The 19,696-nt window shown below is 34.4% G+C and overlaps 2 protein-coding genes across 2 annotated transcripts; both read left to right on the plus strand.

The window, feature by feature from the left end:
* Positions 1-785: 785 nt before the first annotated feature.
* LOC139889679 (uncharacterized) lies at positions 786-2,831 on the plus strand. Its single transcript, XM_071872616.1, has 2 exons — positions 786-1,921; positions 2,768-2,831. The coding sequence occupies exons 1-2, from the start codon at positions 786-788 to the stop codon at positions 2,829-2,831; spliced, it is 1,200 nt and encodes a 399-aa protein (XP_071728717.1).
* A 655-nt stretch (positions 2,832-3,486) lies between these two features.
* On the plus strand, positions 3,487-4,284 carry LOC139889684 (putative syntaxin-131). The gene is made up of 6 exons (XM_071872622.1): positions 3,487-3,541; positions 3,623-3,711; positions 3,788-3,861; positions 3,952-3,994; positions 4,083-4,118; positions 4,237-4,284. Exons 1-6 carry the CDS (start codon positions 3,487-3,489, stop codon positions 4,282-4,284), a joined length of 345 nt encoding a protein of 114 aa, XP_071728723.1.
* Positions 4,285-19,696: the final 15,412 nt, after the last annotated feature.

Genomic DNA, 19,696 nt, shown 5'->3' on the forward strand with positions numbered 1-19,696 from the left:
TTAAGGCAGATTTTGCAAAAGCTTTCGATAGTGTAAATTGGGATTTCCTCTCTTATATGCAAGAGCGGATGGGGTTCGGTCGAAAGTGGATAAAATGGATTGAAAGTTGTTTCAAGTCAGCGACCATCTCTATCTTAGTCAATGGGTCTCCTACCGAGGAATTTAAATTAGAACGAGGTATTAGACAAGGCGATCCTCTTTCTCCTTTTCTTTTTATTATTGCGGGCGAAGGGCTTAATTTTCTTTATAACGAAGCAATTGGTAAGGGACTTGTAAAAGGAGTAGAGATTGGTAAAAATTGCGTCCCGTTCTCACACCTTCAATATGCGGATGATTCCATTTTTATCGGGCTTTGGTCTAAAAGGAACCTAAGTAACACGTTGAAAGTCATCAAATATTTTGAGGATGTGTCAGGTTTAAAGATAAACTTTGTCAAAAGCAAGTTAATCGAAATTGGAGTAGATACATCAGAGGTCGAGGTGATGGCAGCCTGCATTGGATTCAAGTGTAAGAAAATTCCTTTTTTATATCTTGGATTACTGGTTGGTGATAAAATGAATAATGCAGAGGCCTGGGATCCCGTAGCTAAGAAATTCCGTAAAAGATTATCGGAATGGTAATCACGTACGATGTCATTCGGGGGTCGTCTAACGCTCATAATATTGGTCCTTAACAGTTTACCGTTGTACTTCTTCTCGTCCTTCCGTGCTCCGTCGTGCATCATCAATTTACTCGAAGGTTTACGTAGTAACTTCTTTTGGGGCGGGTCGGGGGAAGGTCACAAAATGGCTTGGGTTAAATGGGATTCTATTTTACTTTCATACGGGGCGGGGGGTCTTAATATTGGGTCTTTAAAGGCAAAAAATTTAGCTCTTTTAGGAAAATGGTGGTGGAGGTTCCGTACCGAAACCGACGCTTATTGGGTCAAGATTATTAAAAGTATATATGGGCGGGACGGTGGGTTGGGATATACAAGTGGTTCTCGGGTTGGTAATGGTGGGTTTGGATATTCGCCTTGGAAAGACGTTATAAAAATCGGGAAGGATATGGATAAATGTGACATTTCATTTAACAATTCTTTGGTGAGATTTATTGGTGAAAACAGGGATATCTTGTTTCGGGATGATACATGGGTTGGAGAGCAATGTTCCAAGTCCAAGTTTCCAAGATTATACAAATTGGATGAAAATCAGAATGCACAGGTCATAGATAGGGTAGTATGGTCCAGGTCGGGTGCTATATTTGATTGGCAGTGGTGTAGAGAGCCTCGGGGCAGAAATATAGATGATTTGCAGGAGTTGATCCGGCTTATTAACGGTGTGCCTCGAGCAGATAGTGGACGGGACGAATGGAAATGGGTTCTCAGTGGGGATGGTAAATACAATACTAAGAATCTAGCGGATAAACTTGACGATAATCTTTATGGGAGCAATTCATATGATTCAGAAACCGATCGCAACAGACTACTTCCACAATCGATTGGGATCTTTGTTTGGCGCGCGAAACGTAGACGGCTTCAGGTAAGAATAGAACTCGATAACCGGGGAATTGATCTACACTCGGTTAGGTGCCCACTGTGTGATGAAGATATTGAATCATTGGATCATGCTTTAGTATTGTGTAAGCATTCGCATGAAGTTTGGGAAAACATATATCGATGGTGGGGTGTGGCTCCATTCACTAGTACATGTGTGGCTGATCTTCTCAATGGGACGGGACATAATATTAGAGGACATCTTGGAAAATCGTTATGGCAAGCCGTGGAGTGGGTGACGGGGTACTTGTTATGGAAGAATAGGAACCACAAAGTCTACCACAACACATCCCGTTCAACCGCAACACTTGTTAACGATATCCAAGTAAAAAGCTTTGAATGGATCTCCAAAAGGGCAAAAAAGTACAATCTTCAATGGCATCAATGGTTAGTTAATCCCTCATCCTTCGAAAACATGGATCAAGATCGAACCGGCATCGGCTAGGATTATGTGATTTGCGTCTGTAGCTCATGTACATATGTCATTCTAGAGTTATGCATAGTTGTAGGCTCTACAGCTAATACTTGTATATAATATATATGTCATGATGTAATCCTCTTTTCTATTGATATATAATATTTTGGCTTTTCAAAAAAAAAAATTTTATCTTACTCCTAACTTGTAAGAGATTTTTATGGGATATATTTTTGGAACGGAATCACGGATAGAGTAAATAGAGAAATAATATATTCACAAAAAATAAACAAATTGTTAAAATAGAGCAAAAGCGTGCCTTCACAGTTCTTTCCTTTTGCCCATGCATGAATGAGAGTGAGTCCAGTCCATCTTCTTTTGCATGCATCTCTATTCCTTTCATTCCTTATCACAATAAAACATAATAAAAACCCTTCCCCAATTTTCAATTTCACTTGTCATTACGTACCAACAATCAAATATGAACGACCTACTATCTGTAAGTTTCTTCATCTTTTAATTATATTCTGCGAAAACGATTAAACTTTTTGTTGCATAGATTCTAATTGTTCATACGTTTCGAGCTATTTTGTATATATTTATGCTTATATGAATATGAAATACAGTAGCTAGCTGAGCTGGAGACAGAAGTTACTTTGTATAAAGCGTTGATAACACACAACCCTAATTGTTCCACATCACGTTTTAAGTACAATATGTGGCTGGCGATGTTGACTATGCAACTCACATTATTTGAAAATTAGGTTATTTATTTGTTTTTATTCATTGTTTAAGCTACATCTGCAATAACTATGTAGTGTATTTTTCCCCGAAGATGCTGTGGAGATATCGAAGATCGAAAACGGTCTGCAGCACAGATAGAGTTAGATGAGTTTTTTAAGAAGGTGAAGTTGTAACTTCTTTTATGTCCAGACCTAATTTGGCAATTTGAATTTAATGTATGATTTTTTTTTTTTTTTGTATTTTTAAAGCTTAATGATACGAACCGAATGCTCGTATCGTAGTTAAAATAGTAAATACTCAGTAGTAAATAAGATAGATAATCTATAATATGTTCCAGAGATCTGTTTACTTGTGCAAGGGTTACATTAAAGAGGCTAACCAACTCTTCTTTTAATAGCCAAAATTATAATTACTTCATAATATTCACCCTGATAACTCTTCTTTACATAGTGATAAAGCCCTGATAATACTTTTCTAATAGTAAAATATCTCCAATTTAATAAAATATTTCTTAATATTATCTATAACTAAATAAGATCCTAATAATACTTTCCTAATATTAAAAGAATATTAAATAAAAAAAACTTAATTTATTTACTAATAAAGTAATCTAATTCGAATCACTTAACTACTACTTTCTTTCATTAGGTTCAAAACATCAAGAAAGAGTTTGAGAAGATTAATAAACTTCTCAAGAAACTTCAGGTTATCTCCTCACTATCTCATTCGTGCGTGTAAATGTTCATGATTAACAATAAAAATGTCTTAAATTTGCTTCGTTTGGCTACGGCTAATGCATGATGCTCATGAGGAATCAAAATCCATAACTAGAGTTGCTGCTATGAAAGGTAATCATCAAATGGTGTTTTAAGAAACAAATGGAGTATAAATGATTATTAACTGATAAGCTTGTATTTGTTTATATGTAGCAATCAAGCAACAGATGGAGTATGATGTGGACGAAGTTTGTATGGTTGCTCGTTTTACTAAAGCAAAAATCGAGGAACTTGACAAGGAGGTTAGACCATTTTGAATTCGATTTTCCACATTTTGAATTCTCGAACTTATGATTTCTGATTTACTTTTGGTTTAAGAATATGACCAGCAGACAAAAACCTGGATGTGGATCAGGAACCGTAGTAGACCGATCAAGAACAGCGTATACATTGTAAAAATATCTCATTCTTTATGAATTATTATTCAATTATATAATATTTTACTTAAATTTGTATTTGATGATATGGATCCATGTTGGCAGTGCGTTGAAAAAGAATTTAAAAGACAAGGTGACGGAATTTCAGGTAATTTGTATTTGTTTACAGCTCTTGACCTTCTTATAATCATATAAACAAAGTTCTAATCTTTATGCTGTAATGAACATTTTGCCAGGATCTAAGACAAAGCATACATCAAGAGCATCGTCAGGTTGTTGAGAGATGCGTCTTTAAAGGTTTTATACTTACCTTAGATGCTATAGGTGGCAATTTTGACTCATTTACCTATAATTGAGTCAATTTGGGTTATATTTGTCTCAAATGGGTAGAATGTAGATTTAGCTAATAGCAGTAATGGGTCAAACAGTTTGAAATAAACCAGAAGTCTATTTTTAATGCTATAGGTGGCAATTTTGAACCTTGATGGAATTTAACAAGTTTCAAAACAACATGTTCATGAAGTTAACACAATCATAAAACCAATTTTAAGATAGTTAATACGAGCGGAAGCATTAATAGAACAAGTATATATATATATAAAACCATTTTGTTAAATTCCATATTAATATCAAGTCTTGGAATCATACTTACATATAATACAAGTAAAAGAAGAAGATTATACCTCTTCAATGGTGAGTAATGAGCTGAATGGACAGCAGGATATGAAGGAGAAGATGATGGAGAATATAGCTTCTAACTTGAAACCTCAAGTGTGTAATACCCACAAGCCCTTTTGCACCAACACCCCCTTTGATAGAGTTAGGATTTAGGACACTTAATCACCTAGATTTAGCAAGCAAAACCACTTCCTTCCTCCCCTAAAGGTCACGGCCAGCAGGCCTTATTTCAGCAGAAAAAAAGTTGCAGTTTTCTTTAGTATTTGCTTGTTAACCTCTCACTTGAGTCAAGGAATGCTTTGGTTAAAAGGAGACTTGCATGCTTAAGGAATATCTTGTTCCAAGTTACCAAGCAAGCATGGGAATCACACCTATGAGTCCCAAAAAAATGCATCCTCCTTTTTATTTAAATAACAAGTGCAATTTATATAAACTTGTAAATACATTTATAAAACTTGTTAAATAAAACCATGCATTATTTATGTTTCTTATATTTTATAAAATTTTTATAAAATATAAAATAATATAATCATTTAAACCTATAAACAATTATATATATAAATTATCCAAATAATTTACCTCAAGTGATAATACTTTAGAAAACCGATTTTCTAAAATCCTAGTGTCGCGTATTTACATAACAATCCAATCGTTAAAATAAATACATATAAAGTGTTGGTAAGCTTGTTATTGGGTATGACCCGACTTGGATCATAACATAGTGGCCACTTTAATTTAATATGTCTCTCGGGCATACGAAATACCTACAATCTCCCACTTGCACGAGAAACATAAGAAATTAATGCAAGTGATGGATACCACCTAACGACCGTCCATCACCACCAATATATTATGACTTTTGCCATTCAATAACATCATCTCTTTCAAGTTCCCATCTCGAATATGAATAGGTGAATCTTTCATTGATCCTTTCATCCTAGATGTCATGTTGAATCTAAGAGATACAGAGTGATCACTCTCTTATAGATTTAACTTTATCAGGCCTTAGACATCTGACTCTCAACGAATAAGAGGGATAAATTCCATCTTGACTACATACGTCCTAAATATGTACCTTGCATTGTACCTGAGCTCTTCCTTATGAACTACCATATTTCAGAATAGCGAAGGAAAGAATCAAGGCACAATACTTGGTAAATATCTGAACCCAGTATGTATCTCAGGTCAGAGGATACAATGATATTTGCCTTTACTCAAGATTACATGTGATCAACCACAAAGGCTCCATTTATCAAATCTTGAGGGCGGGTCTTCCAATATTTGCATCCTACAAATATCTATGAACCTTGGTAGCAACCTTGCCCCACATTCAGTCCGTGAATGTATACCAATCCATGTTCATAATAGTCTAAACCTCACACTTGTTCCCACAAATGTGATCGACTATGGAATTTAGAATAATTACTTATTCATGGATAAAATATGCAAAATAAGAACATAACTCAAAATGAATTAATACCATAATTATATTAATGAGTTTGAACAATTTCGTTCCATTACAATACTTAAAACAGATCATGACCAATCACTAGAATATCGAAGCCCTAATGCACCAACATGTCCTGCATGTTTAGATCCATGTAAGAGCTTCGTGAGAGGATCTGCTATATTAAGATCTGTGTGAACTTTGTGAATACATATCTTTCCCTTTTCAACTTCATCCCTTATGTAGTTGAATCTCCGCTCAATGTGACGGGTCTTTTGGTGAGCAAGAGGTTCCTTGATTTGAGTAATCGTACCCTCGTTGTCACAAAAGATCTCAAGAGGGTCCTGAATGGAAGGGACTACTCCTAAGTCGTCGATGAATTTCTTCATCCATGCAGCTTCCTGAGCTGCCAATGAGGTGGCAATGTACTCCGACTCTGTAGTGGATAACGCAACAACATCCTGTTTTGAACTCTTCCAAGAGACCGCACCTCCATTTAATGTGAAGACATAACCGGATTGTGATCGAGAATCATCACGATCAGTTTGGAAACTCGCGTCCACGTAACCTTTTACAGCGAGTTCCTCCTCACCAGACCTGTATATAAGAAACATATCCTTAGTCCTCCTAAGGTATTTCAATATACTTTTAACCGCAATCCAATGACTATTTCCTGGGTTATTCTGGTATCTACTTGTCAGGCTTAGAGCGCATGACACATCTGGTCTCGTGCATATCATTGCATACATGATTGACCCAATGGCAGACGCATATGGGACTTTCTTCATTCTCTTCTGTTCATCTTTCGTGGTGGGGCACTGAGATGAACTGAGAAGTGTTCCCTTTTGAATAGGTACCAAACCTTTCTTAGAGTTCTCCATCTTGAACCTTTTCAAGATCTTTTCAATGTATGCACTTTGATTCAAACCTATCAGTTTCTTGGATCTATCCCTGTAGATCCCAATCCCCAAAACGTATTGTGCTTCTCCAAGATCCTTAATGGAGAAGCATTTACTTAGCCAAGTTTTAACACCTTGCATTGTCAGAATATCATTTCTAAATAACAATATATCATCCACATATAGTACAAGGAACATGATTGTGCTCCCACTAGCCTTCTTGTATACACAAGCTTCATCACCATTTTTGATGAAGCCAAATTTCTTGGCTTCCTCATTAAAACGATGATTCCACATTCTCGATGCTTGTTTTAATCCGTAGATTGACTTCTTTAACTTGCATACCCTTTTAGGATATTTCGGATCAACAAAACCTTCAGGCTGAACCATATAGACATCTTCCTCAAGATGCCTATTTAGGAAAGCGGTCTTGACATCAATTTGCCATATTTCATAATCATAATGAGCAGCAATGGCAAGTAATATCCTAATAGACTTTAGCATTGCCACAGGTGAAAAAGATTCATCATAGTCAACCCCTTGAGTTTGAGTGAAACCTTTTGCTACAATTCTAGCTTTATATGTATCCAAGTTTCCATGTATGTCGGTTTTCATTTTGAAAAGCCATTTACAATCAACTAGCCTTGAGCCAGTAGGTTGTTCAACAAGTTCCCAAACTTAGTTGTCATACATGGATTGCATCTCAGTGTTCATGGCTTCCTGCCATTTATCCTTATCAATCCTTGATAAAGCATCTTGGTAGTTTGTTGGTTCATCCAAATCAACCACATAGCAACCATCCATGAGAAACCCATATCTCTCAGGATTACTAATCCTACCAGATCTGCGAACGTCTTGTGTATTTTGATCATTCATTTGATCACTCTCAACATTTTCATGTTGAGTGCTAGTGTCAACCAATCGTGTATCATCTACTTGATCTTGAACCTCTTCAAGATCTATCTTCCTTTCACTATTTCCTTCCATTAGGAACTTAGTTTCAAGGAATTCAGCCTTTCGAGCAACAAATACATTTTGCTCGGTTGGATCATAGAAATAGTATCCCATATCATCCTTGGGATACCCTATGAAGATACACTTCATGGATCGAGCATTCAACTTATTAGGGACGTAACGCTTAGGGTAAGCTTCACATCCCCATACCTTTAAGTATGATAGAGATGGAGTTTTTCCAAACCATATCTCATGAGGTGTTCGTTCCACTTTCTTGGTTGGGGCCATATTTAAAATACGAGCCACGGAGCATAGACAATAACCCCAAAATGATAGAGGTAACGAGCTTCTAGCCATCATAGATCGAACCATATCCATTACGGTTCGGTTCCTCCTTTCGAAAACTCCATTAAGTTGGGGTGTTCCAGGAGGAGTAAGTTGCGAGATAATCCCACAACTTTTAAGATGATCTTGGAAAGCATCGCTTAGGTATTCACCTCCTCTATCGGTACGAAGTACCTTGATTGTCTTATTGAGTTGATTTTGTACTTCGTTTTGATATTCCTTGAATGCTTCAAAAGTTTCGTCCTTGTGTCTTAATAAGTAGACATATCCGAAACGACTGAAGTCATCAATGAAAGTAACGAAGTATCTTTCACCATTCCTAGTTATGGGCTTAAAGGGTCCACATACATCCGAATGTATTAATCCCAATAAGTCCTTAGCCCTTTCATAGGTCCCTTTGAAAGGTGCTTTAGTCATTTTTCCTTGTAAACAAGATTCACATACATCAAACGAGTCTAGTTCATTTGATTTCAAAAGGCCATTCTTTTGAAGTGTGTGCATTTGATTCATGTTTATGTGACCAAGGCGACAATACCATAAGTAGGAATCACTCAAATCCCTTTTGAGTTTCTTGGTGTTTGCATGGTATATTGAGCTATTGTATGATGTGTCATCATGAACCAATTCATAAATACCATTCGAAGGCGAAGCTTTAAAATAGAACACATTATCTAAAGAAACATGGATATCATCATTAATGAAATTAAGATTAAAACCATATTGTTTCAAACGGGATACAGAAATAATGTTTCGAGATAAATCGGGTGCATACAAAACATTTTTCAAAACAAGCTCCAAACCACTTGGCAGCTCTAAAACAAAGTCTCCTTGAGCTTTCACTTGCACCCTTGCACCATTTCCCATGAAGAGACTTGTTGTTCCCGCATCTTGATCACTTCTTTTGAACCCCTGCAAAGTATTGCAAATATGAGTTCCACATCCTGTGTCTAATACCCATGTATTAGAAGAAGTAATACTAAGCTCAATGTATACCATATATACATTACCTGAGGTTTGCCCTTCATCCCTCTTTTCCTTCAACTCCTTAAGGTAGACCGGGCAGTTGCGTTTCCAGTGACCCATTTCACCGCAACCAAAGCACGGATCTTCCTTGGGGTTAGCCTTTCCGGCAACCTTTTGCTTCTTGTTGTTGTTGGTTGGGGTAACCATCTTCCCCTTTCCCTTGCCCTTGCCTTGGTAGGCGGGTCCTTTCCTCTTAGCCGCCTTTGGCTTAGAAGTGTTATGGTTTTTGGACCCGCCTTCATTGATCGTAAACACGGGTGAAGCCCTTTTACCCATGCTTGCTTCTGCCGTCTTAAGCATGGCATGTAATTCGCCATTGCTTTTATCCCAACCATTCATGTTATAGTTTAACACGAATGTGTCAAACCTCTTTGACAATGAGTTAAGGATAAGGTCCGTGGCTAATTCATTAGACACGTTGCAATTTAGACGGTTTGCTCGATCAATAAGGCTTTTCATCTTAAGGACATAAGATGAAACGGATTGGGTGTCGTCCATCCGACATGCATGAAGAGCTCGGACCGTTTCAAAGCGCTCGACACGAGCTTGTTGAAGGAACATCTCCTTCAACTGTGTGATCATGTCATATGCACTATGATGCTCAAAATCCTTTTGGAGTTCGGGTATCATAGTCCCAAGCATGAGGCAAGAAACTTGCAACGAATCGGTGCAATATTTCTCCCAATAAGCCATGGCTTCCGTATCATCCTCGTCCGGTTGATCGGGAATGGGGTCTTCCAACACATACGCCCTGTCCTCTAGTTTGAGGACAATTCTTAGATTGCGGAACCAATCCATGAAGTTCGTATGGTTGAGTTTTTCCTTTTCGAGGATTGACCTCAACGATAGGTTGTTAAAGTTTATAGGTGCGTTAGGAATGTTGTTGTTGTTATTGGCGGCCATCTACGAAATTTAACAAAGTTGTATAAGTATCAATTTTAATTTAACAATCAATACCCTTTAAAACCAATTGATTTTTATTAAATTTTAGAATCCAACGGTAAACCAAATTTTGGTTAGGTGACCTATATCCCGTCATTTGATTTAGCTAGGTAGTCATTGTATGACAATTGCAATCCTTTTGCAACTTCTAAGTTATGGGATCATGCAATCCTTTTGCATGGCATATTTTCCCATCAACGCCTATTTGTTCATCATGCTTCGGTGACCCTAAGTTCATGATTTCCAAATCAAGTTGTCCTACTTGTATAGACATGTAAACTTAGCATACAAGTGGTTAGGTGACCTTTATCCCACAAGTGTGCGAAATTTACCTTAATCATATTAGTTTGCTCATAACGGTTAGGTGACCTAATAATGCTAAAAACGAACACATATTTCATAGCATTATTCCTCAAGAAAGACAAGCTTTTAGTTGCAATTGTTCTATTTAAAAGTGATATTCGTTTAAATATTAAAAGGTGAAGACAAAAGACAGATTCGACGAATTGAAGATGCAAACGACCAAAAAGCTCAAAAGTACAAAATACAATCAAAGAGGTTCCAATTATTGATAAGAAACGTCTCGAAATTACAAGAGTACAAGATTCAAAACGCAAAGTACAAGATATTAAATTGTACGCAAGGACGTTCGAAAATCCGGAACCGGGACCAGAGTCAACTCTCAACGCTCGACGCAACGGACTAAAAATTACAAGTTAACTATGTATGTAAATATAATATAATATATAATTAATTATATTAATTATATATATATTATATTTATAAAATAAATCATCGGCAAACAAAGAGCCAAATGTGGGTGAGCTGTGAAAACGATCTCCGCGACTTGCGGAGTTTGAAGAAGGAATGGGCCGCGAGTTGCGGAGCCCCAAAAACTGAAACTCCCTATAAAGCCCAACGAATTCTGATCAATTTTTCATCAAATATCCATCAATCTCTCTATCTATATACGTAATATTTATATTTTAATTTTAATTTTAATCCTAATAATAAAGGTATGTTAGCGAATGTTGTAAGGGTATAAGTCGAAATTCTGTCCGTGTAACGCTACGCTATTTTTAATCATTGTAAGTTATGTTCAACCTTTTTACATTAATGTCTCGTAGCTAAGTTATTATTATGCTTATTTAAATCCGAAGTAATCATGATGTTGGGCTAATTACTAAAATTGGGTAATTGGGCTTTGTACCATAATTGGGGTTTGGATAAAAGAACGACACTTGTAGAAATTAGACTATGGGCTATTAATGGGTTTTATATTAACTAAACAATACCTTGTTAATTTAATATACAAACTTATAATTCGACGTATTTATATATAACCACATACGCTTGACTGGGTACGGTGGGCGGGATATCTATAAATACCAATAATTATTCATTTTACCGGACACGGAACTGGATTAATAGTTAAATAGACTTGTTGAAACAGGGGTGAATTACATTCAAGGGTAATTGGTGTAATTGTTAACAAAGTAGTAAAACCTTGGTTTACACGCAGTCGGTAACCTAGTGTATTCATTAAACAAAGTATTAAAACCTTGTTACAATTCGAATCCCCAATTAGTTGGAATATTTGACTTCGGGAATAAGAATAATTTGACGAGGACACTCGCACTTTATATTTATGACTGATGGACTGTTATGGACAAAAACCAGACGGACATATTAAATAATCCAGGACAAAGGACAATTAACCCATGGGCATAAAACTAAAATCAAAACGTCAAACATTATGATTACGGAAGTTTAAATAAGAATAATTCTTTTATTTCATATTTAATTTCCTTTATTTTATATTTAATTGCACTTCTAATTATCGCATTTTATTTTATTATTATTGTATTTAATTGCACTTTTAATTATCGTACTTTTTATTATCGCAAGTTTATTTTATCGCACTTTCATTTATCGCAATTTCATTATCGTTATTTACTTTACGCTTTAAATTAAGTCTTGTATTTATTTATTATTTTACATTTGGTTTTAACTGCGACTAAAGTTTTAAAATCGACAAACCGGTCATTAAACGGTAAAAACCCCCCTTTATAATAATAATATTACTTATATATATATTTGTATTTTTATAAAAGTAAACTAATATAGCGTTAAGCTTTGTTTAAAAAGATTCCCTGTGGAACGAACCGGACTTACTAAAAACTACACTACTGTACGATTAGGTACACTGCCTATAAGTGTTGTAGCAAGGTTTAAGTATATCCATTCAATAAATAAATAAATATCTTGTGTAAAATTGTATCGTATTTAATAGTATTTCCTTGTAAAATATAAAGCTATTTTATATACACCTCGTACGACATCAAGTTATTTTTGGCGCCGCTGCCGGGGAACAATCTAGCTTAAAAGCCGGAAGCGCAACGCTACATAAAAAAAAAGATTTTTATTTTTAGTTTACTTTTATTAAAATTCACTTTTGTAAAAATACGTTTTTAATTATTCGAAAATATAAAAAGAAAAACAAAAATTTATATATTTTTAAGATTTTATTAAATATTTAAGTTTTATAAAGTTTCTTTATTTTTATTTTATAAAAATATAAGTTTTTATTATATAAATATTTTAGATTTTAAAACAGAAAACAGAAAAAAAAAATATAAAATAAAATAAAATAAAAACGCGTCAAATTTTAAACTGTACCTGAGTTGAAAATTGGAACCCCGCGACTCGCGGAGTTTGCTGCTTGGAATACCGCAACTCGCGGAGCCACCCTGACACCGACAGAAACCCTAATCAGCATTTATTACGGGTAATTATTAATTATTATTATTAATAAATCCTAATTACTTAATTATTAATATAATTAGTTTAAGTTTTTAAATTAAATTGTATTTTAAATTTTAATTAGTTTTATTATATATATAAATTAATAGTTTTATAAAATAAATAATATAAAAATAATATTTTTATAAAAATTGTACTTTTTACAACTTTTAGTTTATTTTTATATTTTGTCCCTTTTTAATCGTTTTAGCGTAATATTTGTATTTTTAGCTCATATTTAGTTTTAAACTTAGTTTTTGCCATAGTTATTTTTACTTCTAGATTTTTAGGCTTTGCCGTAGAATTCCTTAAGTGCTTTTTCTTTAGACTAAGATTTAGGTACTTTAGAATTTTGCGACGCCTTTTTAAGTTTTAGTTTCTTTTTAAGTTATTTCCATTTGGGATTTAGTTTTTCCTGTAAGCTTTAATATTTTTAGACGACTTTTACCTATGTATCAATTATCATTCCAATTAGTAATCTCAATTTGCGATTATAATTTTAAGTTAGTTGTAGTAATAAGGTTGGTTAGTCAAGTGTTTTTAAGTGTTATAAGTTTCTTTTATTTTTCCATCACCTTTTATTTTTCAACCATTTTTCTTTTTCGACCTTTTTCGACGAACTCTTTTTCTTTCTTATTTCTCGCTATTCTAGTTTTAGGACATTGATTTTTATTCTACTTCTTATCTAAATTTCTTAAAATTACGAAAATTTATTTTAAGTGGTTAAATTGATAGACATCAAAATTTTCTGGTTCGTAGTAATAGTTGGATTTGTATGTGGACCGGGTTATTGGAGCCAAACAGTCCTCAATTATATTAAGACCAAACGAATCCTGCCCCTCTGCTGCATCTTTTGGCTATTCGAAACGTGGGCAAAATCAGAAAAGTCTATTGATTGGATAACTTATTATAATTTTTCTTTCCTTTTAAAAACTAATAGGATATTCAGTGAATGCACCGAGCAAGACGTTCACCACCTTTTGTACGTTCACCACCTGTAACTAGATCAAGACATTTAGCAAATATTACTGCCGTTGATTTTTCTTTAGAATCGTCATCCAGTCGACCAAGTACTCCAGTTCAAATTTCCGATAATCCATTTTTTGAACCCGACCTCACAATTGAGAATCCGGAGAATATTCAGGGACGATTCATAGATCCTGAACCATTAAATTTTCCTCCGGAACCACCAATCATTCAAACAGAGATTGTTGAGGAACGAACCATTAAATCAGAATCCTCTAGTGATTCCGATTCAACAAATTCAATTATGAAGAATCTGGAACCTTTAAGTATGGAAGACCGAATGAGAGCTAAACGCACTGGCCAAGGTCACGCAATTACTCATCCAGACATTAATGCGCCAGATTATGAAATCAAAGGACAAATTCTACACATGGTGACTAATCAATGCCAATTTAGTGGTGCGCCGAAGGAAGATCCAAATGAACATTTACGTACCTTTAATAGGATCTGCACACTATTTAAAATCCAAGAAGTAGAGGATGAACATATATATCTCATGTTATTTCCCTGGACTTTAAAGGGAGAAGCCAAAGATTGGTTGGAATCGTTACCTGAAGGGGCAATCGATACATGGGATGTTTTAGTTAAAAAATTTCTTAAACAATTCTTTCCTGCATCTAAAGCCGTAAGACTTCAAGGTGAAATTGTTACATTCACACAGAAGCCAAATGAAACTCTATATGAGGCTTGGACAAGATTTGGAAAGTTATTGAGAGGATGTCCGCAACATGGTTTACATACCTGTCAAATAGTACAAATATTCTACCAAGGATGCGACATCACTACAAGAAAAGACATAGATATAGCAGCTGGTGGTTCTATTATGAAGAAAACCGAAACTGATGCTTACAAAATTATTGATAACACTGCTTCCCACTCACATGAGTGGCACCAAGAAAAAGATATCGTTAGATCATCTAAAGCAGCTAGAGTCGATTCTAGCCATGACTTAGATTCCATTTCCGCAAAGATAGATGCTGTCGAGAGACGAATGGAAAAGATGACTAAAGATATTCACTCAATACGAATTAGTTGTGAGCAGTGTGGAGGACCACATTTGACAAAAGATTGTCTCGGTATTGAATTAACAATGGAACAAAGAGAGAATGTTTCATATCTAAACCAAAGGCCTGGAAATAATTATCAGAATAATTATCAACCGCCAAGACCTATTTACAATCAAAATCAGAACTATAACCGAAATCTTCCATACAACAACCAACAAGGTCCTAGCAATCAACAAGTATCCAACAATACTTACAATCAGCAAAGACCTAATTTTCAAAACAAACCACCACAACCCGATGATAAAAAGCCGAATTTAGAAGATATGATGACAAAGCTAGTAGAAACTCAAACGCAGTTTTTCACATCTCAAAAACAAACTAATGAACAAAATGCTCAAGCATTTAGAAATCAACGAGCTTCTATTCAAAACTTGGAACAAGAAGTAAGTAACCTAGCAAGGTTAATAGGTGAAAGAAAACCGGGAAGTTTACCTAGTGATACAAATGCTAACCCCCGGAATGAAACAGCTAAAGCCATTACCACAAGAAGTGGTACAACACTTAAACCACCTGAAATACCTGTAACTTCTGATGAAGCTATTCCTACTCCACAAGAACCACAACCTGATCAAGATAAGGAAAAAGAACCGGTAGTTGAAAAGGTTAATGAAGATAACACAATTAAGGATAAACCTTATGTTAAACCATACCAACCACCACTTCCTTACCCGAGTAAAATGAAGAAAGAGAAACTTGAAGCCGAGCAATCCAAATTCTTGGATATGTTTAAACAGATAAATGTAAATCTTCCTTTCATTAATGTGATTTCAGGAATGCCTAGATATGCTAAATTCTTGAAAGATCTGATCACAAATAGAAACAAAATGGAAGAACTCTCGGCCGTTACTATGAATGCTAATTGTTCAGCAGTACTGTTGAATAAGATACCAGAAAAACTATCTGATCCAGGAAGTTTCACAATTCCATATTTTCTGGGTAGTCTTAGTTCAATAGAAGCATTGGCAGACTTAGGTGCTAGTATAAATTTAATGCCGTTTTCACTATACGCTAAACTAGACCTTGGAGAATTGAAACCAACAAGAATAAGCATACAACTAGCCGATCGATCAATAAAATATCCTAGAGGGATAATGGAGAACATACCAGTTAAAGTTGGTACTTTAGTATTTCCAGTAGATTTTGTTGTTCTGGACATGGAAGAAGATTCTCAAGTTCCTCTCATATTAGGAAGACCATTCTTAAACACGGCTAAAGCAATGATAGACGTGTTCGGTAAGAAATTGACCCTAAGTATAGAGGACGAGAGTGTTACCTTTTCAGTTGATAGAGCAATGCAACAACCACAATCTGCAGATGATACATGTTATTATATTCAAACTATAGATGCACATGCAGAATTGTTAGAAGAATTTCCAGAATTACAAGGAACAGGAGAATGTTCTTTAAGAGAAGGAACTGAACAAATTGATGAAGCTGAAATGTTAGCTACACTTATAGCTAATGGATATGAACCAACAACAGAAGAAATTCAAATGCTAAAAGAAGAAGACAGATATCGATATAAATCATCAATAGAAGAACCTCCGAAATTAGAGTTAAAGCCACTTCCAAACCATTTAGAATACGCTTATTTACATGGTGAATCTGAATTACCTGTAATAATATCGTCTTCTCTTACTGAAAATGAGAAATCACAACTCATTTTTGTGTTGAAAGCTCATAAACCAGCCATTGCATGGAAGATTTATGATATTAAAGGAATAAGTCCTTCGTATTGCACGCATAAAATTATAACGACCCTCATTTTTCCATTCTATATTTTTCCAATATTAAAAGCCCAAACAATATAATTAAAACTTAATGATTAAACTTTAATCAACAATTGTTAAGTGTTAAGAGTTAGAAAACATATTAATTAACTTTGTACAAAAATTGACAAGTTAATAAAAGATGAAAATAATAAACTGTTAGTCGACACTCACTGCTAATTAAAATTTATGCATTTATGTAATATTATAACTAATAACCTATAAGTAATAAATAAAAAGTGACATTTATATAAATAATAAAACAATTGGGAACTAAATATATACAAGTCATGAATTAGTAAAAAGAAAATAATACTTATCATGTAGTAAATGTAAAAATAATAATAATAATAATAGTAATAATAATGAGAAAAAAAAATATTACATCCTTATGTTGACTAAAAATAAAGTATAAACTAGTACATCCTTATGTTGACTAATTATAAACTAGTACCACCTATTGTTGACTAAAAATTATAAAACAAAATAAAATCATTAATTAGAACATCCTTATGTTGACTAACACTCTAATACTTGCACTATATAAACACTCCTAGACTCCTAGTTTCTCATTCACAAATCACACCAAAATCCTCTCTCAAAAACAATCTCTCCCTTTCCCTCTCTTGTGGTATTCGAATCTTCAAGCTTGTTCTTCGTGTTCTTCAAGAATCTTCAAGGAGTTCTTCAAGATTTTCAAGGCTTTGATCTTCCATCTTCATCGTGTTCATCTTTTCTTTGTTAATTATCTTGAATCTTCAAAGGTATAACATAAACCCTAAACTATTTACATAAACTTTGATCTTTGATAATTCATATTCATATTATAAACTTGTTATTCATAAGTATATACATAAACACACCTAGATTTATATATACATATATACATGTAAAAAAATATTTATATATATATATATATATACATATATATACGAATTATATATACATATACATATTAAAACCTTAAACCCTAATTACACCTAAACTATAATTCTTAAACCCTAATTAATTAAACTCTAAACATTTATGAAACCCTAGGACATTAATTACTAAACCCTAGTTATTAATTACTACTTTAATTAACTAACCCTAATTAATGAAACCCTAATACTACTTATACTAGTACTTAACATGTATACACTATTACTATTACTAGCACCTATAACCTACTAATTATATTGTAGCACAAAAACATTTTGGGATATGTATTAGAGATGTATAGATCTTCGAACTTTCTTGACGAATGGTTTCTACGAGATTCTAGGCAGAGGGTTTGGATTTCCGATTTAAAGGGTCCTATGGCTCAAGCCCCTAGATCTAAATTAGCCATTCGAAGGGAAAGGGGTGATTGGAAGCTTATCTAATACGGCAAGTATTCTAAAATGGAAACACTCATAAAAGTAGAAACTCTCTAGTCATAGAAACTTAGTAAAATAAGAAACTTTCTAAAAATAGAAACTTTATAAAAATAGTAACTTACTAGGAATAGAAACTTAGTAAAACAAACTATACTTAAACACATACTTAAACTTAAACATGGGCAAAACACTTAACTACTCTTAAATGTCAATAGGTTGACTTTCTTGCTCACTCGTTCAACTCTTTATTCCGAGGAATAACTCTCTCTCTACTTACTAAGGTGAATTCATAGCCCCACTCTTTATTGCTAGCAAACTTATTTAACTTATTTGGGGTGAGACACATGCTGCTTTTACTATTTACAATTTAGACACAAGTACCAACTGCTAAAACTATGCTATACCCGGCTACGTCCGACTAAGTCCCTACAGTGATATTTTTAAGTGCTGCGGCATGCTTATTTATTGGGGGTAGGCCTATCGGGAGTAACGTCCCCGATACATTTGACTCAGTCTTTGTATTACTTGATAATGAAATTTAAACCGACAAGGACAGACACAACTTGTCATGGGGCAAACTTGAACGTTTAGTCTAAATATCACGCACTGGCATAACTTTTGGATCTGCGAGATCTACTTTTTGATCCTGCGGGAGATCAACTTTACAACTAAATCTTGTGGTCTAAAAACAACGATAACTACTTTTGTTAAACCTATGAACTTCACTCAACCTTTTTGGTTGACACTTTAGCATGTTTTGTCTCGGGTGCTGTTTGATTCAAGCTTTCTTATCTACTACTTATGTGATGCTACTTGGACTTAGGATCAAGAGATATCGCATTTATTACTTCTGCATATGAACAATTACTTTATCGTTATTTCCATTATTGTAACGACATTTCATTTTCCGCTGCGTACTCAATAAAGTTAAATTTTCTCATTTAGTATTGTTCTCGTATTATAATATGTTGGTTTATTTGATATTAGTAACGTTTCTTCCAGACCCTATTGGGAGGACGTTACAGATTGGTATCAGAGCATAACCAGGCTGTTATAGAGAACCAGGATTGCATTTTTATGTGTGCCTTACTTGCTAGCTAGGGTGCCTTAGCAATCTAGGAAACTATAACCTTTCCTGCCTTACACTTAAAGCACTTAGGATTGCCTTATAATCTTAACAATCATGCTTTACCAAACTTGACTTAAAGATTCTGATCAAAGTCTCTTTCCTAATGTAGGACTACAACTTTTCTTGACCATAGTGCCTTTAATTGTTGTCTTTAACTGTTAAATGCTACACTATACTTTATAAACTTTACTTATCTTAGAATGCCGAGCTAATCTAAGAACTCTGCTCACTTTCCTGAGTACTATCCAATTACACCACCGCATCTAAATGCGACACAATGATTTCAGAAATTCTTGACATTCATAAGTCATCTATCATGGTTATGTGTATTACATATGTATTACATGAAATATTATCCATGATTTTGAAACTCTTATAATTGTTACTACTCACACACAAACGTATATAACT

The sequence above is a fragment of the Rutidosis leptorrhynchoides genome, chromosome 1 (genome assembly GCF_046630445.1).
Source record: "Rutidosis leptorrhynchoides isolate AG116_Rl617_1_P2 chromosome 1, CSIRO_AGI_Rlap_v1, whole genome shotgun sequence".
NCBI classification, from domain to species: Eukaryota; Viridiplantae; Streptophyta; class Magnoliopsida; order Asterales; family Asteraceae; genus Rutidosis; species Rutidosis leptorrhynchoides.

Bases quoted from the DNA above. Each gene is read 5' to 3' on its own strand.
- LOC139889684 (XM_071872622.1), top strand. From the start codon at position 3,487: ATGCATGATGCTCATGAGGAATCAAAATCCATAACTAGAGTTGCTGCT. The intron at 3,712-3,787 runs GTTAGACCATTT...TTTTGGTTTAAG, and splicing joins TCGAGGAACTTGACAAGGAG to AATATGACCAGCAGACAAAA. The intron at 4,119-4,236 runs GTTGTTGAGAGA...TCAAATGGGTAG, and splicing joins TACATCAAGAGCATCGTCAG to AATGTAGATTTAGCTAATAG.
- LOC139889679 (XM_071872616.1), top strand. From the start codon at position 786: ATGGCTTGGGTTAAATGGGATTCTATTTTACTTTCATACGGGGCGGGG. The intron at 1,922-2,767 runs GTTAGTTAATCC...ATAACTATGTAG, and splicing joins AATCTTCAATGGCATCAATG to TGTATTTTTCCCCGAAGATG.